This window comes from Camelus ferus, chromosome 18 (assembly GCF_009834535.1).
Source record: "Camelus ferus isolate YT-003-E chromosome 18, BCGSAC_Cfer_1.0, whole genome shotgun sequence".
Classification (NCBI taxonomy): Eukaryota; Metazoa; Chordata; class Mammalia; order Artiodactyla; family Camelidae; genus Camelus; species Camelus ferus.
Window position 1 is genome coordinate 19722689 of NC_045713.1, and position 24170 is coordinate 19746858.

Sequence of the window (24170 nt, forward strand, 5' to 3'; positions counted from 1 at the left end):
AAGATCTCAACTTGAAAGTACAAAGAGACTCAGTAAATTCCAATACTGAGATAACAGAGATGTTAGAATGACCGGGGAAAGATTACAAGGCAATCATTATTAAAAAGACTTCTATAAACAAATACAAACACTTTGAAACAAATGAAAAAAAAAAAAGTCCTAGGAAGGAATTAGAAGATATAAAGAAGAAACAAGTGGAAATTTTAGAACTGGAAAATGAAATAACAGAAATAAAAAAAACTCAGTGGATAGGCTCAACAGCAGAACAGAGAGGACAGAGGGAAGAATCAGTGAAGTTGAAGATAGAAGTTACCCAGTCTGAACAACAAAGAGAACACTGACTTAAAAACAAAAATGAACAGAGCCGCAGGGACCTCTGGGACTATAACAAAAGCTCTAACATTGGACTGCCAGAAGAGGAGGGGAAAGAGGGTGCTGACAAAGTACTCGGAGAAATAATGGCTGACAACTCCTCCAATTTTGAAAAAGGCATAAATCTACAGAGTCAAGCTAAGTGAGTCTCCAAACAGTATAAACCCAAAGAAATCCACAGCCTGACACACCATAGTCAAATGATGTCTTTAAAAAAACTGAAGTTGGGAGGAGGGTATAGCTCAGTGGTACAGTGTGTGCTTAGTATGCAGAAGGTTCTGGGTTCAAGCCCCAGTACCTCTATTAAATAAATAAATAAAACCTAACTACTGCCCCCCCCCAAAAATAAAAAAATTTAAAAAAAACTTAAGTCAAAGAAAAAATATTGAAAGCAGCAAGAGAGAAGCAATACCTTAACTGTAGGGAAAACCAATTTAAACAGTGGATTTTGCATTAGAAACCATGAGAGTAGAGGGAAGTGATATGTCATGTTTCAAGTGCTGAAAGTAAAGAACTCTCAATTCAGAATTCTGTTTCTAGCAAAAATATCCTTCAGGAGAAGGAAGGGGAAATCAAGACATTCTCAGGTGAAGGAAAACTAAGAAAATTTATTGTTAGCAGACCTATCCTAAAAGAATGGCTAAAGGAATTTCCCAAAACAGAAAAAAAAAAAATTTAAAGAAGGAATCTTGGAACATTAGGAATGAAGAAATAACATGTTTACTTTCTTCGTGAGTTTTCTGAATCCTGCTTGATGACTGAAGCAAAAATTGTAACATGGCCTGATGCAGTTCTCAATTACTCAGAGGAAATATTTAAGGCAATTGTGTTACCAATAAGAGAAGGTTAAGGGACATAAAGGGAAAACCACATAATCATGTCAGTCAATGTAGAAAAAAAATTTGACAAAATTCAACATCCATTTATGATTTTTTTTTTAATTTGCAGAAAGCTAGGAATAAAGGGGAGATTCCTCAACTTGATAAAGAATATGTGCAGAACACCTGCAGCTAACATTATACTTAATGGTAAAAAGTTGAATGCTTTCTCTCTAAGACTGAGAATACTCTTACTCAACACGGTACTGAAAGTTCTTTCTAGTGCAATAAGGCATGAAAAGTAAGTAAAAGGCATACAGATTGGAAAAGAAGAAATAACTATACCTATTTGCAGATGACATGATTGTCTATGTAGAAAAATCTAAGAAATCTACACTTCCAAAATGCCTTGACCTAATAAACGAATTCAGTATGGTCTCAGGACACAAGATTAAAATACAAAACTCAATATAAACTTCTATAAACGAGCAAAGAACAGTTGGACAATAAAACTCAAAATATAATACCATTTATACTCAAAAAAGTGAATGAGTCATAAATCTAACAAAATATCTACAGGACTTCCATGCTGAAAACCACAAAATGCCAATAAAAGAAGTAAAAGAAAGTCTAAAAAAGTGGAGAGATACACCATGTTCATGGTAAAGATGCTGATTCTCCTCAAGTTGGTGGAGAGGTTTAATGTAATTCCCATTAAAATCTCAGCAACATTTCTCGTAGGTTTAGACAAGATTATTATAAAACTTCTTAGGGAAGGCAAAGGAACTAGAATAGCTAAAATCATTTTGAGAAAGAAGAATAAAGTGGGAGGAATTAGTCTACCCAATTTCAAAACTTATTATATATCTACAGTAACCCAGACTGTGTGTTATTGGTAGACGGATGGGCACACAGATCGATGGAACAGAATAAAGAAACACACCCACACAAATATGCTCAGTTGATTTTTGACAAAGGTGCAGATTCATTCAGAGGAGCAGGCAATAGTTTTTTCAACAAATGGTGCTGGAAATATTGGCTATTCATAGACCAAAAAAAAAAAATAAAATCAGTCTTGATCTAAACTCCTTACTGTATATAAAAATTAACTCAAAATGGATCATGGACCTCAATATAAAATATGAAACTGTAAAGTTTTAGGAAAAAAGTCTTTGGGGATTAAGACCTGGCAAAGAGTTCTTAGACTTGACATCAAAAGCATAAAAGGAAAAATTGATAGAATAGATTTGCTCTGTGAAAAACCTTGTTAAGAGGTTGAAAAGGTAAGCTGCGGGCTGGGAAGAAACTATTGTAAACCGCATATTTGACAAGGGACTAGCATCTAGGATGTATAAAACCACGCAAAACTCAACAGTAAACAATGACAACAGCAAAACAGTCCAGTTATAAAGTGGGCAAAAAGCATGAACAGGCAATTTACCAAAGAGGATATGCAGATGGCAAATAAGCAAACGAAAAGATGTTCAACAGCATTGGGGAAATGCAAGTGAAAGCCACCAAGAGAGATTTCTACGTGTCTATCAGAATAGCTAAAATTAATAAGCAGTGACAACACCAAGGGCTGGCGAGAAGCCGCTCATACATTGCTCTAGGAATCCTGTTCAGCAATATAAAGGAACAAACTGTTGATACACACAACTTGAATGAATCTCCAGAGAATTATGCTGAGCGAAAAAAGCCTATCCCAAACATACGCGCTGTGCAGCTCCATTTATATAATGTTCTTGAAGTGACAAGATGATGGAAATGAAGAACTGATTGGTGGCTGCCAGAGGTTGGGAGGGATGTGGCTATAAAACGGCAACAGGAGGGATCATTGTGGTGACAGATGGAAACGTCATGTATCTTGACTGTGTCAGCAGTGTCAATATCCTGGTTGTGAACTATATTCACAAGATGTCACCATCTGGCGAAATTGGGTAAAGAGTACATGGGATCTCTGAATTATTTCTTGCCACTGCATGTGAATTTATAATGATCTCAAAATAAAACGTTTAGTTCAAAAAACAAACAGAATAATAAATCATAGCGGGAAAGATACAAGAAAATTACAGGGTGTTATGAAGACTCTGGTGAAATTAAACAAGGATATGTGATAGGGAGTGATGTTCCCCCATGGTTGGATAATCAGAGCTGGGAGTTAGACCTGATCGTAGTTAAGATCCTTGGTTGTAAAGACTAGAAAAATCCCTTCAAAACTAACTTATGCAAAAGAAGGGAATTTATAGAAAGTAATTGTGTAAGAACTTTTGTTGCTAATGACAGAAACCTAATTCAAACTGGCTTAAGGGAAAAAAAAATTTAAAAAAAAAGGAATTTGGGTTCCCATCATTGAAAGTCCCGGGATAATGGCTTCAGCTGAGAGATCTAACTCCTTTTGGTGGCTTTGGTCTTTTTTTAAGTCAAGCTCATTCTCAGGCTAGGGAGGGTGGCAGGATGGGCTGCAGCAGCTCCTGGCTCAAATCCTGGCACCCCAGAAAAAAGATGAGCTCTGTTTTCCAAAGCTTTAGCAAAAGCCTGGGACTGAGTCTCAGTAGCCTGACTTGGGTGTCACATGCCCACCCCTGAACCAGAGGGAAGTGACACCATCATTAGCCAGGTCTAGGTCGTGGGCACACCCCTAAAGTTTAGGGGAGAGGCCAGGTCTACACAAACCACATGGCTGAAAAGGAGGGATGAGAAGTGGTCCCTTTACAGAATAGATGCTGGGCAAGCCAAACCAACAGACATAGACTCATGGAATCCCAGAAGAAGACTGCTTCTTTATTCTCCATCCTCAAGTTCTGAATTTCCCTCACTCTAGTTCAAACAGATATCCCAGACTGAGCTAGAATCTTCAGCTTCATTGCTCGGAAGAGAGAGTATCTGATTGGACCAGCTTTGGCCAGATGTTCAGCCCTCCTCCAATCACCTCTGGGCCCTTGGGTGGACAGGGCAGTTCTTAGCGGGGCCAGGCTGACACCCCATGGCGATCTATTACAGATACTTAGAGTCTGGGGGCTCTAAACTAGCTCGTTGTAAAAGAACAGGGGAATCTATGAGTGGGTTTAGTGATAAGGGATAGATATGATGATGGGGGTCCCTGGGAGAAAGGCTGAATCCTCAGATTTCCCCTTGTTTCCTTCTGGGTGCTCTGAGGCCGACAAAAAGAAGAGCGGTGGGCATGGGAGGTGGGCTGCAGGGGCGGTGATGTTGGGAGACCCAGTGGGAAGCTGGTGGAAGCGAGGTTTGGAGGGTTGACAGTGCAGGGTTGACAACAAAACTGAGCCCTTGATGTGGAGAAAACAAGTTATCAAGGCAGAGACTAGGGAACAGAGACCCAGGAGCCAGACCAGATATGACTGGAGCAAGGCAGGTACCCTACTCCTGGTTCTAAATGTTACCGCACAGTCTTGATCAGAGGAATCCGGCAGGAGGCCATTTCTAGAATGGGCACCGGGTCACGGGAGACCAGCATCCTGCCCACCAAGTCTCCTAGCTCCACGGGACCCTTTCTTTCTTTCCTGACGTGGATAGGACAGAGTCCCTAGTTCTAGCTGGCTCAACATACACCTCAGGCGAGGGCTGCCGAGAGTCCCCAGCTGTGCACAGAGGAAATGTGAGCTGAGAGCTTTGATCTAACAGAGAAAGAGCTTGGAAACCAAGTCAGGTAGCAGTGGGTAGTAAGAACGTTGACAATAGTGATGACGGTAACGAGAACAAACCTTTCTTGGGTGCGGACTACATGCCAGGCGCTGTTCTGAGACGTTTTTATTGGATCATCTCCTTTAATCCTTGCAGCAAGGATTGTGACGAGGTGCTGTGTGAGGCAGAGAGGTGAGGGCACCTTTGCCCGGGTCACTAATGAACAAGGGTAATTTAACTCTCGTGGAAAAAACCAGCTACTTGGGTACCTGTCCCCCACCTACTGCTCCATCATCAACTCCCACTAATCTCCTCATGCCCCCTCATCCAGCCCCCCAAACCTCCTAAGGTTTGTGGAATGCTTCCTACTGCCCCCTGTCTCTATGCCTTGGCACAGGTTCATTCCTCCTCCTGGAATGCCCTTTTCCCTGGCAAACTCTCACTCATCCTCCAAGACCCAGTGCAAACATTGTTGCATTCTGATAACTTGCCCTAATACCAACCTGTGGATGGGATGACTTATTCTCTGCCTACCTCCCAATAATGAACTCTGTGTTGTCTGCATCACAGTGTACAGATAATGCTGTCTCCCAGAGCCGACATGGGCGGGGCAGGGACCAAGCCCTACTCTTCTCTACAGTAGCATCCACTCAGGTCTGGATGTCTGATGGGTGTGGTTTTCTGTCCCCTGCCCACCCTCACCATGGCACCTCTCTCCTCGTCTCTTGGCAGCCTGGCGTGGGGCTCCTTTACCTGCTGCATGGCAGCCTCTGTCACCACGCTCAACTCCTACACCAAGACGGTCATTGAGTTCCGGCACAAGCGCAAGGTCTTTGAGCAGGGCTACCGGGAGGAGCCGACCTTCATAGACCCTGAGGCCATCAAGTACTTCCGGGAGAGGTCAGTGCACTTGGGGTCACCTCTGGCCACCACCGGAAATTGGAAGCCCAAGGCCTGGCCTCAGTGGCCACAGGGCTGACCGAAATGTTCTGGGAGGTGGTGGGGTGGAAGGGGCAGGCTGGGTGAGGCAGAGTTTGGACCCTACTGTGTTGGAATTTCTGCGACATTTTAATGTTTTATGAGGCATGAGGTTGCCTTGGGTTTATCTGTTCAGAGCCTGAGAAACCAAGAAGGGAATCAACTTTGAGTGTTGGCCATTTGGCTCCATGCTTCTTAGAACCAATATAGGGCCATAGGAGGCTGAACCAAGGTTTCCTTCTCTAGCTCTGTCACGGCACTGAGTGAAGAAAAAGGACTTAGCAGTGGGATTGGTGATGGTTGCTAAAAGGGGAGGACTCCTCATGAGTCAGGGACTTTACCTGACCTTAGAGTCCTTAGAGTCCAGCTGGGACTAGAGGAGGAGGCAATAAACGGTGGGTCATGTATGTATGTATGGATGGATGGTTGGGTGGATGGATGGATAGATGTATGTATGTATATATGTATAATGTGTGTATATATGGTTGGGTGGGTGGGTGGGTGGATGTATGGATATATGGATGGTTGGATGGATGGGTAGATGGTTGGATGGATGGATGGCTGGATAGTTGTATGTATATATGTATGATTGGGTGGGTGGATGTATGGATGAATGGGTGGATGGATGAATGGATGTTAGCTGGCTGGATGGGTGGATGATGGATGGATGGATGAATGGATAGATGGATGATGGATAAATGGATGCTGGCCAACTGGATGGGTGGGTGATGGATGAGTGGAAGGACAGCCAGATGGTTATCATAATTTCCTGGGACCACCTACTAAATAAACTACATGCACCTAAATCTTTGCCACAGACTCTGTTTTGGGGGTAGCTGACTAGACATGCAATAATGCCTTTCAGTGGCAGGGAACTAAAAGGTTCTCAGAACTGATGACAGAACCTGAGGAAGGAAAAGGGGAAGGAGGCTGTGGAGCTGAGCAGCATTAAGGAATTGAACTCTCTGTGGGGCATGTGGAAGGGCTTCAAGGCAAGGGTTGCATGGTGAGGGATAGTGGGGGCCACCCTGGGACCTCTCTCTGACTGCTGCAGACCCCATCATCTCTCCTTTGCCACATGACTCTCCTTTCTGTCTCTTGAACACAGCAAGCTCATCCCCACCTCTGGGCCTTTGCACCTCCTGTGCCCCTGCCTGGAATACTCACCTGGCTGGCTCACTACGGTCTCAGCTCAGATGTCACCTGCTCAGTGAGACCTTCCTTAATCACTTGGTCTAAATTACACAACCTCATTCATCCTGTCCTAGCCATTCTTCATCCTATTGCTGTTTTTTCATTGCACCTACACAACCTGAAATTATTCTGTTTATCTGTTGGGTAGTTTGTAGACTGGGGCTCTGCTGATAGAGCGCTCTGCTGTCTTTCTCCCCACTGTATTTTGAGCACCTGAGACTCGGCTAGGCACCTAATAGGTACTCATTAAACATTCTGAGGAGTTAGTTTAGGGTGTGTGTGTGTGTGAGATTGGCTGAATTCTTCTCTTTGGGGACCTCAGCCCTGACTACCTCATGCCCTTTCAGCTCAAGCTCCATCAGCATCAGGCAGATTCGGCGTCCCAGCGCCCCTGCACCAAAGTCCCAGGTCAGGTCAGCTGTGGCCAGGGAGGTTAGGCTAATGGAGGTCGCCCATGGCTGCAGCCGGAGCGTATTCGCTAGGAAGGTGGCATGACTGGCATAGCATGGGACCCAGAGCAGGCGCTCAGGAAATCTTGAAAGCAGCCTGACATCTAAAACCATGCCATTAACACTGCATCAGCTGTCACTTCGGCTGTGAGAGAGCCTGGGGCGTCCACGGGCACCCTTGTTTTGCTGAGGCAGAAGGCAAGACCTCTTCGTACCTTGGCAGCAAGAAGCTGCTGTTTGCTGCTGCCTAACAGCTCAGGCCCCGGTGACGTGGGAGAAGATAAATGCTTTCCAGCATATGTGCGGAATATCACTTTACACGTTCATAACTTGAACATTATGCAGAGGTTCATCAAATTTTATTTCCTTTCCTCTCCAAGGAGAACATTTCAGCTGGGCTGTTCTTTTTTTTTTTTTTTTTGGTGCCTTCCCTACGAAGAGCTCAGAGCACATGGACACATGTCTGCACAGGTCTGCAGCGGGCCCAGCAGCAGGGCTGACCTGCAGTGGCCAGAGTCCCCAGAATTATAGCCAGGGACTCGAGGGAAGAGATTCTTGACCCCACTTGCCCACGTTTCCTGCTCCTTGGAGAATGGGACTGCTGTGGAAAGAATATGAGTTTAGGGGGTCCCCTGAACTGAATTTTCCAGCTTTGTCACCTAACTGCTGTGTGACTTGGGGCAAGCCACTGAGCCTCTCTGGGCTGGGTTCCTCTGACTCACAGTAGGAGAACCCAGAGCTCTCAGCATCCTGGCTCAAATTTGATAACCCAGGTAACATGGTGAGCACAGTGGGGGCGCACGGAGGGCATTGTGTGTGTGTGTGTGTGTGTGTGTGTGTGTGTGTGTGACTTCTTGTCCCTCCCGCTACTGATGTGAAGTATAAAGGTTGGTAATAATTAAGTTAGGATGGAGACAGAGGCAGTATTTTACAAATTAATAATCTAATAATCATATTAATAACCACAACAAATGGGTGGGTGAGGTGGGAGGCAGGTTGTGAATTCAGAAGAGGGGTACAGAATAAGACAGGCCCTGGGAGAGGGTGTGGGGTCTTCTGGGTGCCCCCCGCTATTCCTATCAGTGGGAGAGGCACCCCTGACTAAGGTCAAGATGATGTCCTGTGGGGGCTGATGGAGCAGGAGGGGCCTGTACTGCCTCCCCCTCTCCTCTCTCCTGCCTGGTCCTGTTGGATTTTTCTCTGCAGGAGCCGATTATGGGTCTGGGGAACGATGGGGCAGAGTCTGAACCGTTTTCAGGGCTTTTGAAATGTGTGTGGAAGAAAGCCATGGATGTTTGTGCATTTATTTGTGTGCAAGTGTGTGTGTATAGGGGTCAGTGTGCTCCCGTGTTGGGTTTGTGGGGGAGGGTGAACCTGCACACCCTGACTCCCAGCAGCCTCGTCTGTCCCAGCTCTGAGTCTCTGGAATTAAACCCTCCCAGACTCACCCTGCCTGTCATCCCCAAGGAGGTTGTCTTAATCAGGACTCCCAGGGGAGGGGCGGAAGCTGCCAGATGAAAGGTAAATATTTGCAGATCGGGGCTTTCTTGAATGCTTTATGTTCAGATCTGGTTTAACAACGTGCAGAAGGAAATGAGACCCTGTTGATTGGACTCGAGGGGGAAGTCAGCCGACTGAGCAAACATCCCGCCTCCCTCTGGAAAGCCACAGTGGGCGGTGGGGACAAAAGGCTGGGAGGAGGCAGCTCTTCCCCCAGGATCAGATCACCCCGTCACATCCCCTTGCTCCGACTACCAGTCTGCGAACTTGTTCTTTCGCTACTCACGTCTGTCGGCCTCCATCCAGAGCACGCGCACACCTCCAGAGCAGGGCGCGCTTTCTTGGCTTCTGCTTTGTCCCTGGCACCTAGACCCTTAGGGGCTCAACAAGTTATTAACCGTCTGTAATCATTATACTGTTAATTATAGTTGTGCAGTACCTCCTGTTGCAGGCGCTTTTCAAGGGCCTTGCCTGTGTGCTCTCACATAATCCCGTGGAAGACAGGAGGAACTAGACCAGGGCTGGAATTAACTCTGTAGTTTTTAGCTGTGAGTCCCCAGCAAAACACCCTGGGGGCTGCCATTGGGCCTCCTGGAGGTGACTCCAGGCGAAGGGAGGGCTGAGCACCACCCCGGGGGAGGCAGAGGCTAGAAAAGCCTGCATAGATGAGACCCCCAAGCCAGGTTTTTAAAGGCACACACAGCGCTCCAGGCCAGATGGGTGGTGGGTGGCAGAAGGCGTTCTCAGGCACAGGCAACCGTGTGAGCAAAGGCCAGGACGGACGGCAAACAAGGGTATTTAGGAAAATCTAGGCAGTTTGAGAAGATTTGAGAACAGGGTGCAGGTGGGAGTTGGGCCTGGGTCTCTCATTTCTCTCATCCAAGCCTCCTTCCTGAGTAAGGACTCACAGGGCGCTGAGCAGATGCAGAGCAGCCAGACCCCCACCTGGGGGAGATCGCTGTGGACGTAAATTGTTCCTGCACAGTGGAGGGCCCCCTCTTTCCCCATCCCCGTGACTGCTGCTGGGAGGGACGCGAGGACCCCGCTCCCCGCCAGCTCTGCTCTCTCTCCTGTCTGTTGTAGGGAAACTTTTGGAAGGGCTGGTCTCCACCTCCTCACCTCCCACTCACAGCTCCTCCCAGTGCCATCTGCCGTCCACCCCCTACTCCCCCAACAGCTCCCAGCTGCCCGGGGGATGAGTGATGGGCACATACCTTCCCCCTGGGTTCCCACCAGCCACTCCTCTGGGCTGTGTGAGCCCCCCTCCCACCCCTCCTCTCTGTTCTGTGAAATGGTGATGCTCCCAAGGTCAGTTCTAGGCCCTCTTGACATCAGCCTCAGTGGGCACAACAGGACCAGTGTACCAGGACTCCCGCATTCTTACTCCCTCCACAGTCCCACCGCATATCCAGCTGCCTCTTTGATGTTTCCACTCTGGATTCTCAAAGGCATCAAAATTCAACATGGCCAGGACCTACTCCCGGTGCTTCCCCAAACCCAGTTCTATTTCCGCGGATTTCTCCAGGGTGGACCTGCCTATGCAAGCAGACATCTGCAAGTCTTACCCCCATGTCCGGTCACCCCAGGACCAGTGCATTTCCCCTGTGGGTGGGTCACTTCTCTCCATCTTCACTCCCATCATCCTGGAGAGTCCAGGGCTGCGCCCATTCTCACCTCCTGCTTGGAGGTGAGATGTGAATCCCACATCCTACTTTGTCCCCTTGCACCTGTCCTCCCCCGACAGCCAGTGCCTCTTCACTGTGCTCGTGCGATCAGGGTACCGCGATTCTCATCTGTCTGCTGAAACACTACAGCTCCAGGGCGAAGGTCCAGGACCCTGGGCGCCACCCCCTGCACACAGCCTCCACCCCACCAGGTGGGTCATTCTTTGGTCTCCACATAGTCTCAGGACAACTGTCCTCTCTACCTGAGGGTGACAGAGAGCAGAAAAGAAGGGGCCTCATGGGGTGGGGGTATAACTCAGTGGAAGAGCATGTGCTTGGTATGCACCAAGGCCTGGGTTCAATCCTGGGTGTGTCCAGTCTGACTCTGAACAGCACGGCCCCTCAGATGTGCCCACCTCTGTGACTGCTCACTGCTCTCTGTCCTGTAGCCAAGGCTGGGCTGAAGATGTGACTTTTGAGATAAACCACATCTAGAGGTTTTCATGTTGTCAGGGGTACCTAGGAGCTATTGAAGGCGAGGATGGGGAGTTGGAGTGGGGGCTCCACTCATGTTAGTGATTGTTTTTCCAAGTCACAATTTCTAGCCTGTGCAGTTCCAAAAATAATCTCAAGGTGCTAATGTTTAGAGACCTCTTTTTAAAACCCAGTATCAGAGAAATGGGAGGTAGCGCTCTCAACCACACACAAAGATCTGGGGGGGCGACAGCACCCGGGCTATTTTCTTCCCTGTATTTTCCAAATGTTTTGAATCATGATGTTCTTACTCATAAAATGAGAGAAGGGAAAAAAAATCTTTCAAAAAACCCATTTATTTCCCCCTGTCTTGGAGTGGCACTTCTGATGGGGCGCTGTAGAATTTTAATCTCCTACCTGGGATCATTTATTTGCCAGATTTCCTTTTAATTCCACCCTTCATTCCACCATCAATGCATCATTTAAAAATCATTGTGTTCTTTGTCCTCTGTGACTGTTTCTTAGCTTTTTAACCTCTGAGACGTATTCAATCACACGCTCCTTCTTACCTGTCATTTCCACTCTCGCTGCTTGAATATTACTTCTCCGCGATGCCTCGCACTTGATGGCTTTTTATTGGGGTCCTTTGACATCACTGTTTCGTCTGGAGAGGAATGCGGGGCCCAGGAATTAGAGACGGCGCTGTGGAAATTTCGGGGCCCTTGCTGGGCCCCCAAGGTTAGCTCACCCACCAACGCAATGTGAAAGGAAAGCAAAAAGCACAGAGTGGTCCTGGAGGTCGAAGCATCAAGGTAGTGGGAACTTCTGGCAGGACAGCCGCTCCCCAACCTCCATGTTCATCCAAATAGCAGCAGGCTGGAGGGAAATGAGAGGCTACGGTCAGCTCTTTGGTGATGCCTCTTTGCATCCAGGACTGTGGGGAGGATACTGGAGGCCGGGGTACACTGGACGACAGCCCAGGACATGGAGGGCAACTGGGCTCATGCCTAGCGGAACCTCACAAGTGCCCAAAGCCCAGGGTCCAATACTTGGTTCTTCAAATGCGATTCGGGGCCCAACAGCATTGGCCCCCACCCCAGGAACTTATTAGAATGCAGACTCCTAGACGTACTGAATCAGAATCTGCATTTTAACAAGCTTCTCTCATCATCTGTGGGCATTGGTACATTTGGGAAGGGTCAGGCTGGAGGGCAGAGCAGATACAGCCCTGGTCAGGAGGTGGCTGTGGGTCAGCAGAGACTGGTGGATAAAGAAGGGATTCTACGCCTCGGTGCTACTCAAAGTGTAGTCCCCAAACCAGGGCCCATTTGCAAACATTGTGATGACATAAGGAGAGAAACTGAGACGTGTGTTTAGAAAACTTCATAGTGAGTTGCTCTTGTTGGTACCCAAGCTTGCCTTCTGTGTGTGGCTTTTTCCATTTCATTTTCTAGCAACTCATTTTTGTTGTATTTTATTAAAAAATTGGTCCAAGGGAGATTGAAAATCAAGGTGGAAAAAACTTAGCCCTTTATCAGTTGGTTTGAGAAGCACACTGCGTAGGCTGCTGCTTTCCACCAGGGGTGGCTGGAGATTTCGGAACCAGAAGCTAGACTGGGGCAGCGAGAGAGGGGCAGGCTTTGAGGAGGGCACAGAGAGGGTCACAGTGGGTGGAGAGTGTGCTGGGAGCACTGTGCTGGGGAGGCCTCGGGCTCCTGTTGCAGCAGAGGGAGGACCCAGTGGACCCCTCACCAGTGGTGGCCACAGGCAGGTATCGGTGGGGGCTGTTTCCTGATGAGGCAAGACACTTGGGTTCTATTCTACCTTCAAACTGCCAAATCCTTGGCGCCTCCCTGCTCCTGTCACTTGCCTGCATATTCTCTTCTCTCAAAAAAAATAGCAAATACCCAGCTTCAACCCCATCCCAGATGTTGTGGGTCACTGGGGCAATGACTGTGTGACAGCGCAGTCACCCGCATACTGCCATCTGCACACCTGCTGGCAGTTCTGGGAGAGCCAGTGCCCAGCGTCACTTCCCATTGGGACCTCACAGCACAGGTGTACCCAGAGTGGGTCTGATGGAAAATCCCCTGCCAGCCAGGAATCTGCAGGGCACCCTGGAAACAGGCTCCAGCTCCAGGGACTGCTAAACCTGAGTTCAAATCCCACCGGCCGGCCAGCTGCTGGGGTGGAGAGGGCCCCACGAGAGCAAAGTGTACGGCTGTCTTCCTGGCTCCATGTTCAGTGATGTCCAGTGACGTCACATGTTCAGTGATTTCCAGAGGTGTTTGACACTTTGCAGCCTCTTCTCTGCTTCAGAGCAGCCATGCTGGGAGTATTCACCCCACAGATGTCCACAAACACTGCAAAGCACAGCTCTTTCTGTTAGAGAGCCGGTTGTTAATATTTACCAGCACATCAGCAAAACCTTGGAAAAGTTACAAGTCTGTCTCAACTTCAGTTTTCACAGCTGTAAGTTGGGGAGGGTGACGATGATGATGCCGGTAACTCTGTGGTTGGAATACAGGTTTGAATAGGTGGAGACAGACCCCAAATAACAAGGATTTAAACAATGAACAAGTTTATTTCTCTCTCACTTGGAAGTCTGAGCGGGTACCTCTGTTTTTGTCACATTTCCTGGGGGCTCATTCCCTTTTCCAGAAGCCACAGCGTCGCCTCGCTCAGCCTCTGTGCTGACTCTTTTGTCCTCAGTTTGGGGAGGGGCAGAAGGCTGTGCTGTGACCCCCTGTGGTTCCTTCTGCCCTGAATCCAGAGGTGTTTGCTACTTTGAAGCCTTTTCTCTACTGATTTCAAAACATCCCTTTTCTAAGGTAACAAAGAATTCAGATCTAAATGATGGAACGAAGGAAGGGGTGTAGGGGGCAGGGTGGGGAAGGAGCTTTGGTTAATAGGTTAAAATAACATCCTTCCACATTAGGAATTGGGAGGTGGAGTCACAGAGTGACTGACCACAAAGGCCACCAGCCATGAGGATGCTGACGATGGTAATAACAATGATGACTGTAACAAGTGCAAGCCGTCCTGAAAGGATGCCAAACAGACTGAGCGAAAGCATCTATAAATTCAGATAAGGACTTGGGGGTGCCTTCAGTGTTCTTTAGGATGCACAGTAATGATTGGGATTGTTTCTGCTTTGGAGACTAGATTATGTTTCTCTAAAGCTGAGGTACATGTAGACTGGACTGCCTGGAACTCTGGAGTATATTTGGGTTACAAATGGACATGTGCACCGTGGGAATATGACCCTGCCCATTCTCTGGCCCAGGCATTGATGGGATGGCGGTGAGGGTATAGGTCCGGAACCGTGTTGGGGAGTCTGCAGCTGCCTCCGCTTTGACCCTGGGCAGCCTCTGCTCTGGGCTTGGCAGCCCTTCCCCAGCCACACCAGCAGAGGCAGCTGCCTCCAGAACTGCAGTGATCTTGAGTTGCCAGAGGAGAAGGGAGCCACACTGGGAAATCCTCACAGTTGCTGGTGGGAAAGAGCCCTGGGCCAGAGGTCGGAAGACCAGGGCTTTGTTTCTATGTAGAACTGCCTCTAAGAAGTGTTTTAATTTAGTTTAAAAAAAAATGATGCAGCTAATAGAGTCCTTTGCCCTAAAGTCAGAAAATAGAGGTGGGTTCAAAAAGGAGGCTCCAGATTTACTCCCCTATTTTCACGTTATCCAGGGTTAATCACCATTAACCTTTTGGTAGATATCTTGCCAAGTAATGTTTTGTGCATATCAGTGTGTAATTTTTAAAAACAAATCGAACCGTACCCCTTCTTTTGTAATACACCATTTGCACGTGATTGAACATCTTTTTGTGAGAGCACATGGGTTTGCTCGTCAGAGGCATCTGCGTCTGATTCGTTAGCTGCCCGGCACCTGATTGGTCACAGCACTTTCCAATACCTGTTTCTTCATCCGTTACAGATTCCCTCTCTCAGGTGGCTGGTAAGAACCCCCTGGGGCAGTGGTGCCAAATTGCTTTGCAAAATGTTCTCCGGAGGGGAGGGGTACCCTTTTCCAGGTGCTGGGTCTCTGCCAGCTCAGCCTGCTCTTTCTTACACTGGCTTTTGGGTTCTCTTCTTTCCAGGATGGAGAAAGGGGATGGGAACGAGGAGGAGGACCTTCGCCTGGACTGCCGCCACGGGAGATACCCCGCCCGTAAGTGGCCTCAGCCACAGGGGTCTGTGCTGCAGAGGCATGGGCTGACAGAGAAGAGAGGACGCTGGAGATGCGCCAGGCCAGCCTCTCCCTGCACCCCTGCATTCTCCCCCAGACACACAGTACGGAGGGCCAATCTGAGGCTGCGGTCTTAGCAGAGCAAGTCTTTTGCACGCAGCAGCTACAGCCCTTGCGATGGGGGTCAGAGTTCTAAGAAAGCAAGAGGGACATGGGGGTGCCTTAAAGTCAGGCAGGCGAACCACAGCTCAATCCTGGTCTGGTTTAGCCGTTGGCCTGAAGGGAGAACGGCTCCAGGACAGAACTAGCCAAGTCAGGGAGGTGACAATGCACAAGATTGTTTGCACAGTGGGTACTCCTGGCAGCTTAGAATGCATTGACTTCATATGTCTCACTGTGGGAGACAGAATCTAGGGCACCCATTAAGAAAACAAATGTCTGGACCAGAAAGCAAAGGGGAGGTCAGAGAAGAAGAAGACCTTGTTCCAGACAGAAAAGGAAGGAGCTGATGCAAGATGAAAGTTAAAATGGCAGAATCTCAGCCGAGCCTGCTCCCTGCCCGCCCTGCTCCGTACTGAGGCTCTTTATGCCTGTTCTCGTGTTCTTGCTCACTTCCAACCCCTAGAACTGGGATTACTATTCACACTTTGCAGATAAGGAAATAAAGCCTCAGAGAAGTGGAGCAATTTGCCTAAGGTCACATAGTTTAGCTAGTCAGTGGCAGAGCTGTTAGAGCAGACGTTGTCAGTACCCTGCCCAAATCTCTCAGACTTTTTAGGAAACTCCAGTGCCTTCCAGCTGCCAGTATCTGCGTCTCTGTCCCTGGGGGCTTCCCCTACCTCCACCCACAGGAGATGAAAGTACTAAGGAAATGCATATAGAAGCCCTAGCTCACTTGCCCCTTGAGTGGGATTCCCCGAGGTGAGGGATTTGCAGGATTAGCCAGGTGTGATGAGGTTTAGCAGCCACCTGGGTTCACAGCCTTCTCTTCCCTGGGCCATGTTCCCCTCTGCCCAGTTCCTCTGTAGTGTCTCCCCTTCTCTCCGATTCCTACCTTAGGGTCTGCTTCTGGGGAACCTGAACTAAAACAGCAGAGATTTAAACACACTATCTGACCCCAACCCCTAGGAGTGAGAAATGGCTCTGCTAGGAGGGAGAAGACAGAGGACGGGTGAAGGAGCTTGGGAGGGGGCCTGGTTGGAGAGGAGGAGCAGGTCCTGTCTTCAATCGGAGGGAAGAGGCTCCTGTAGCAGCCCAGAAAAAGGGCCGAAACACAAACTGCCTGCCCGAGGAGTAAGAGTGGACACTGGGCTCACATACTGTGGGTTCAAGCCAGGTGTCAGGGAAGGAGGGCTTCCTGGAGGAAGGGGTCAGGAACCAGGGCATGGAGGCAGCTGGGGAGTGCCTGCCTCAGAGATACAGAGGAGAGCAGGAATCCACCAGAGGGGCTCAGGAAGCACATGGTAGGGATACAAACTGAGAGCCCTGGCATGTTCCAGAGCACCACCAGCCCCTCTGCTTGGGCCTGAGTCCCCTGCAGAGTGGGTGAGAAACCCTCGGTGGGAAGAGGTTGTGGGGGCCGCTGGGGAGTTGAGAAGAGGAAAGAGCAGCTCTCTGAGGCCTGAGAATGGGAGAAAGAGTGGAGTCGAGGGAGCGAGTCTGACCCGGAAAGCGAGCCCTGGGGTGGAGAATGAGGACGCTCAGGGTTGGGGAGCTGCAGAAACCCTCTCCGCACAACGCCGTTCCTCAGCTCTGCTCTGGCACCCACTTCACCTCCCAAGCAGCATTTCTTCACAAGAGAAACATCAGATGCAGTCCTAGGTTAGCAGCCTACGGAGAATTCCATTTTTCATGCCCTCAACAAATACTGAGCGTTGCAGACCCTCTGTGCTGGCCCCGTGCGAGGCGCTGGAGACGCAGCCAGGAGCTGCAGCAGACAGAGGTCGCTGCCTTGTGGGGCGGGGAGTCCGGGAGAGAGAATCAAGTAAGAAATGAACTCAGAAACAAAGGAGATGACCTCAAGTCTTACCACAAGAACGTGTGATGTTAAAGAGGGAACGGGAGAGGCCCCCTTAGAGCTGCCTCTTTGAGGAGCCCCTGCTGCCGGGGCTAAGGAGTGAGAAGTCAGCTAAGCAAAGAGCCTTCCAGGCAGAGGGGCCTGCAAAGCAAGAACAGCCAGCACTGGCGGCCGGTGTGGCTGGACTGGAGCAGGGAGAGCAATGAGGGCGGGGAGGAGATGGGACTGGGGGGCGCAGGAGGCAGGACCATGGGGAGGAGCCGGCTCTGAGGTGGGGAGCCCGGGGAAGAGACATAGCAGATTATTTATCTGAATCTACATAGCTACATCATCTTCATCCACATCCATCTCTCTCGGTGCCTCCTTCCACCCCATCTGCAATGTGGGAAAAGGATGAGAGGGCAGGAAGACTGGAGGCCAGCAGACCACTTTAGATGCTGTCACTGTCATCCCCGGGAGTGACGTGACGTGACGGTGGCCTGACCTGCAGCAACAGAGATAAGGGTGGGCGGATTCAAGAACTTTTTGCTGGGAGAATTGTCAGAGTGCTTTGTTTGTGTTTCTCCAGAAGCAGATCCTGAGATAAGAATTCTACAGCAAGTCCCTTATTTGGGTGACCTCAGAAAATGCAAATAGATGCCAGGGAGGCAGACTGAAGCAGGGAAGGGCAGGCAGCACGACTGAGCCGGTTGTCACTGTAGGCCCGGCTGGGGGACTTGGGGGCCAGTGCAGAGCACACGTGTCTGAGTTATCCTTCCAGACGTGGTAGTAACTCTCCTTGGGTGTCGCTGGAGGGCTGCTGAGGTGGGGTGGGGAACATGAACTCTCCCTGGGAGGGGGGAGAAAGCCCCGCACTAGGGAAGGGGAGGTCAGCAGTGTGCTCCTCTGGGCAGAGGGGTGGTGCCCACCCCAGCTTGTCTGATTCGAGGTGAGGGGTGGGGGCAGCCAGCAACCTAGGATGCTCACAGAAGTTTAGAGCCAGCAATCCAGGGCCAGTTGTCACCCACTGATGGACATGGAGAGGAGTTTGTCGGGCGTCATAATGTTGCATCTGTGTTGAGTCTGAGGGACGTGTAGGGTTGAGAGCGGAGCTAGTTGAAGCTGGAGGACTGCTGAGGCCATTGAGGGAGATTGTGGGAGGAGGTGGAGAAATGGGGGGGGCCACGAGGTTCTGACAGCCCGAGGCTCAAAGAGAAACATGGAAGCCGGTGGTGAAGGTGTTGCTGCTCCCAGAGGTTTTCCAAACCCCAGCTTCTCGGGGAAGGAAGGAACCTCAGATCCTATGGCACCTCTGCCAGGTGTGCCTTTCATCGGGTAGCCGAGCTGTGGGGCGGCTGTCTTTCCCCGGGGCCAGCAGAGGTGCTGCAGACTCGGTTAAAACAATGAGGACGAGAAAGACCCTATCTGCGGTCGGAGCTGAGGGAGGAGGCGTCCGCGTGTGGGCTGGATGCCGGCTTGAGCGCTCCACTCACTTTCATTGTCCTAAAGTGGGCTGTGTCTGTGGCCACATGAAAGTCATTCACTCATTCGTTTATTCAACGAATCTTTGCTAAAGATGCTTCTCTGGGCTGGGCCTCCTGCGGGCTCTGAAACATGGAGGGAAATAAGGCGAGTTCTGGACTGGGGAGCTCCCAAGCCACTGCTGTATCGTTGGCCAGAGCTATCATGGGGTCCATGCTGGCCAGAGGCCTGGCGCCTCCCCCAGCTCGGGTGAGGGTGGGGTGCGGAGAAGGAGGGGGTGCTTGGCCCTGGGTGGTCTAGCTTGGTAGAATTCTACAGCTGTAATGATGATACCTGGAGTTGACTAGGAAAATAACCAACCAGGAGAGCTCAGTCCCACCGGGTCTCATGACAACAGTTCCCCCTTGTGTACGTTCTGAGGGCTTTACATTTATCCTCTCATTTAATCCCAAACATAGCCCCATTTTACAGACAGGGAAGCTGAGGCCCAGGGAGGTTATGGCTGTGCCAGGAAGTGGATGTACACCCAGCCCATCTGGTTCCAGAGCCCAGATTCCGAGGCACTAGGGTGAGCTGCCACGTGTCAGTCAGTGGCTCCACGTGCCAGGCACACCCCATCTGCTGGACCTTCGGCAGTGTTTGGGGAAGAGGGACCCAGCCACAGGTGGACTGGGCTCTCCCATTGCTCATGGACTAGAAAGCAGCCTGATCAGAATGTCTAGGGAAAGGACACCATCTCCAGAATGCAGCCTCTTCGCTACGAGTGGGGTTTTGGCCAAGAAAATACTTTGGAAATGCCTGGATGAGTTCTGCAATTTTTCTGCGCTGAGCAACCACTCAGCTCTTGCGGTGGCCTGACCTGCCAGCAAGCAGGACAGGAGAGGAGGGATGCCAGGGAGCCCGCATTATTAAACACTTGCTGTGTGCAGGTCCCTGCTTTGTAGCCTTCTCATCTGCTGGTTGGTGCAGTCCTGGCAAGGAGGGGTGATTATTTTTTATTGTGCAGATGGAGAAACTAAGGCTCCTAGAAGCAGAGTGACTTTGTTGAGATCTCTGGTCCCCTGGGCAGTACAGATCAGCTTGGCGTGTAGGTTCCCTTACCCTGGGAGCCAAGCTGTTCCTACTCAGGGCCCCCAAACTCCCCACCCTGTCTCCTCCCATTCTCCCCTTTCTCATTCTGCTCCAGCCACCCTGGTCTTTCTCTTCCTTGAACATGCATAACTCATTCCTCCCACAGGACCTTTGCACCTGCTATCCTTTCTGCCTGGAGTGCTCTCCCTCTTAATCTTTGCATAGCTGGCTTGGGCTCATCTTTCATCTCAGCGGAGGACAACTTTCTCAGAGAAGCCCCGCTGACTTGCACCAGCTTCCCCAGTCACCTTCATATCACCATGGTTTTTTCTTTTTCCTTTTTTTTTTCCCTTCAAAGCATCTGTCCCTCTCTGGAATTACCTTTTATACTTAGGTACCTGGTTTTTGTTGTGTTGCCTCTCTCTGCTGCATTCCGTGAGAATAGGCACCCTGTCTTGTTTTGCTCACACCTGTATCCTGAGAGTCTAGAGTAGTGTGTGGCACCCAATAGGTGCTCAACTGATGCTCTAAACCGCTCGTTTTCTACCATATCCCACCTGAGAAGCCACTTTTACATAAACAGGTATATGAACTTTTGGATTATCTTAACCACTCCAAAAGCTGCTATTTTTTCTTGGGCTACTGTGATATGGATTCTGCCACAATTTTTTTTTTTTTTCCTGAGGAGAGTTTTCTTTTGAAACCTGCCTTAGAGGTTTTGCCGTGCCACCAGCTAGCTTGGGAGCACGTCAGATGTGACATTTGATGGAAGTGATACTGCCATATGGTCCAGGTGTCTGCATCTTCCTTTTAGGGGCAACTGGGGTTTGCAGCTGATTGCAGCTGTCAAGTTCAATGCCCGAGACAAGCTTTTGATTTTGCCAGGTGTAGCTGTCAGGCTGGGCCGGGTGAGAGGCTGTCACTTGCTGGATACAGAGGTGGCTTCTGGGAGCTCCATCTAGACGAGTCTTTGCTGCTACTGCCCTCAAAATAGCAGAGGGAATTTCAAGGAAGACTTTTCTGGGCTCACAGCAACTTGGCACTTTTATTAGATCAAAATCAAATCCAATATAGTACTGCTTGAGTCTGCTTCCTTTATTAAAAAGGAAACAGACAATATTTCTGAAATAAATACCAATGCCAACTCGCTGGGCAAACAGACGGCCATGCAATTTGGAGATATCTGAGGCCCTGGCACTGAGGGCAGAGAGATCCAGGACAGCGTCAGCATCAGAATCCTCTGGAGGGCTCCTTAAAACATGCATTGCCCGGCCCTACCCCTCAGTTTCTGCCAGTGGAGGTCGGGGGATGGAACCTGGGACTCTGCATTTTCCGTGATGCTGCTTCTGCTGCTCCGCAGACCAAATTCTGAGTGGTCCTTGGCCCTGGGCTGCTGCCAGGAGCGAGTCTGCATTTTGTCATCTGCTTGGGCTATTGAGCGGCTTCTGGGTGGAAATTGCTGCTTCTGGGGCTGATCCCCCTTCCAGTCCATCGTCCTAGGACACAGACTTGATCATGTCTTCTCCAGCTCCTCCCAGCCCCAACCCACCTGGCTGTCAGGTCTTGTGCCGACCCCTTTTGGACATTCCCAAGGGGACCTTCTCCCACCATCCTGTCCCTGCTTCATTTTTCTTTCAGTGACTCATCACTCTGGGAACCCTCCGTTGCTAACTCTCCCCACTGGAGTGGGGACGTCATGAGGACAGTTCGTTCAGGTGGCAGCCCCCGTGCCTAGCGGAGTTGGTCAGTCGGTCATCAGTACCGCTCCATGAATGGCTGAGCTCCCTTAGTCTTCATAGGGTAGTGGCTCTGAGGGCTATTTCCATTTTACAGGTGAAGTTCCTTGGATTTCCAAACATCAAAATCATTTTTCTTGGGTCACAAGCCTGGGTGACTCCAAGCTCAACCTGTGTCATCGTTCTTTATGCCCATTTTTGCCCAAGGCAGTGCTCTTCCAATCACCCTTGAGCCTAAGTAACACTTGGGGGGCAGGTATTAAAATACAGATTTCCCTGGAGCTTCCGATTCCTTGGTTTGGGGCAGGCGGGGCGGGAATCAGCCTCAGGTGGGTCTGATGATGTGGCAGAAACCCCAGGTGCAGGATGAATCCTCTTACACCTGGCACCTTCTGCACCTGCAGCCCTCTACTCCTCCCTCCTCCAGCCCTGTGTGCCCTGCTCTCCAGCCCCACAGACTATCCTGCTTTCCTGCAGCCACCAACGTGGCTAGGTTTTTCACACCTCCTGAGAACCCCATTTACCTGCCAAGAACCTATTTCACACCCTGTTCCTTCTGCCTGAAATGACCTGCTCCCTTCCTCCGTTTGGCAAAAAAAAAAAAGTAATCAAATGAGAAGTGGGGAGACTCACAGCCAGAGGACAGCAGGGAAGGACACTCTAACTGAGGGACCACAATGTGCAAAGCCACGGAGAACAGAGGGGCCACAATGTGTGAAGCCATGGAGAACGGAGCCGTGGGACAGAGACGCAGGCCGGAAAGCAGTCAGAAGTCAGAAGTGGCCTCCCGCGGGCTGGGTCTAGCCTGAGAGATGCTGCTTGGCCCACAGATGGTTTTAAATGTTTTTAAAAGCCTTAGTTGTCATAATTTAAAAACCAGGAGATTTGATTTTGAAATTCCAGTTTTCAGTTTCAGAATCAGTTTCAGACAATTGGCAAGAGCTGGGGAAAGGCTGCTTCTGGCCGCTTCACCCATTTTTTGTCATTTGCTTGGGCCCAGGGGGCGTTTTGAGGTAGGATTCTGTGATCTGTAATGATCTATAGCATAAGGCTTTTTTTTTTTTTTTTTTCCCCTGACTGGTGACCAGACCCAAAGTAAAGGGACCAGGAGAAAGGAAATGAGTAGGGAGTCTTGGGGTGATGGGGTGCATGCTGAGAACAGCTCCCTCTACTGTAAATGTTCTTGGCCCCAAGCCATTCCCAGTGGTTAGTGAACTGGTCTCTGGATCCAGGGGACAAAGAACCAGATTTTGACTCAGAAGGGTAAGGATCACGGCTCCTCTTTTTCCTTAAAAATACGTGATCATTTTCTCTCTGTTCCTCTGAACTCTCCAAGGTTCTGACTGTTGGCAACGGTAAGAGCAGCTACAGTCATTTCTAAATACTCATTTAGAAAAACAATCAAGGCTTCCCATGCACCAAATATTTGCTTTTAGATTAAAAAAAAAAAAAATGCCAACACCTATATCTTGGCAGCAAGCACTTCCAAAGAATGCAACTGTTTCAGTGACTGGGGCCAAAACAAATGTTTTTCCTGAGTCCAAACAATTCCAGAATGTTTGCCAAATGTTTCCCACCCCTTTTTAAAATATAGTAAAATTAGTAAAGCGCTAACATTAAAAAATATTAAAAATAAAGAAAAGCCAAAGCCAAAAAAAATCACGTGTGCATACTCCCACCGTTGGCACAACCATCCTCAGCTTTGCCTGTTCCCTTCCAGTCTTTGTTATGAGGAAGAATCTCCTAACAGTCAGAGCTGCTTTTGGGGTGGAGGAAGACTAATGAGCTGTCTGTCCTTGGAGGGGTGCAAGCAGGAGCTTGGCTTCAGCAGGAATTCCCGCCTCAAGGGGCTTGCTCTTGAAGGATGTTGGACCCTAAAGGATGACAAGTATGTCTGAGCATCCTTCAGAGCCTGGAGTGGGAAACAAAACCACACAGAACAAATTTCTTTTAATGCTGATGTTTGGAATCAGGGAGAAATGAACTCAACCCAGTGGCACTGGAGCTGTGAATCCTAAAGCAGCTGCTTCTCCTGGCTGAGTCTCAGTTTCCTCACCTGTAAAATGGGTGGTAGCTCCCTCAGGCTTTCAAGGACAGAACCTCATAGGGTGTGGAGACTAAGTGCTTTGTCACCGTTAGTTTTCTCCCTCCCCCTTCACGCCCGTCCTGTCCACCATGCCAGCTAGTCTCTCCTCCCTGGGGCCCCTTTGTTCTCATCTTTCCAGCTCCATAGCCGCCGTGGGGCATTCTCCAAGGGGTGGGCTCACGGTCTAATGGGGGTGGAACACCACTCGAGATCCGGTGTTCCAAGATAGGGAGACCTCTGAGGGCTAGGAGGAGAGTGCCTGATGGCCTTCCTGTAGGAGGGGGAACCTGAGCTGAGCTGGGGGAGGGATGGCCTGAGCTGGGCTTTGAGGGTTCAGTGGGACAGTAGGTAGAAGGACATTTTAGGCAGGTCCCAGCTTGGAGATGGCAGTGGGGTTGGCATGTTAGAAAGACACAAAAGAGGCACTTGGGTGAAGGCAGGGGAACAAACTTCTGAGAATCAAGAAAAACACAAAAGAGGGAGCACGTTGCATCAGCCGAGCCTCCCAGCCCCTCCGC

At 49.6% G+C, this 24170-nt stretch overlaps 1 protein-coding gene across 1 annotated transcript in view; it reads left to right on the forward strand.

Annotated features, from left to right (window-relative positions):
- The window catches only part of GSG1L (GSG1 like), a 185588-nt gene that overhangs the window by 157560 nt on the left and 3858 nt on the right, over positions 1–24170 (forward strand). Inside the window, 2 exon segments of the mRNA XM_032460582.1 lie at positions 5568–5735; positions 15193–15263. Of these exon segments, the coding sequence (XP_032316473.1) occupies positions 5568–5735; positions 15193–15263 (239 nt within the window).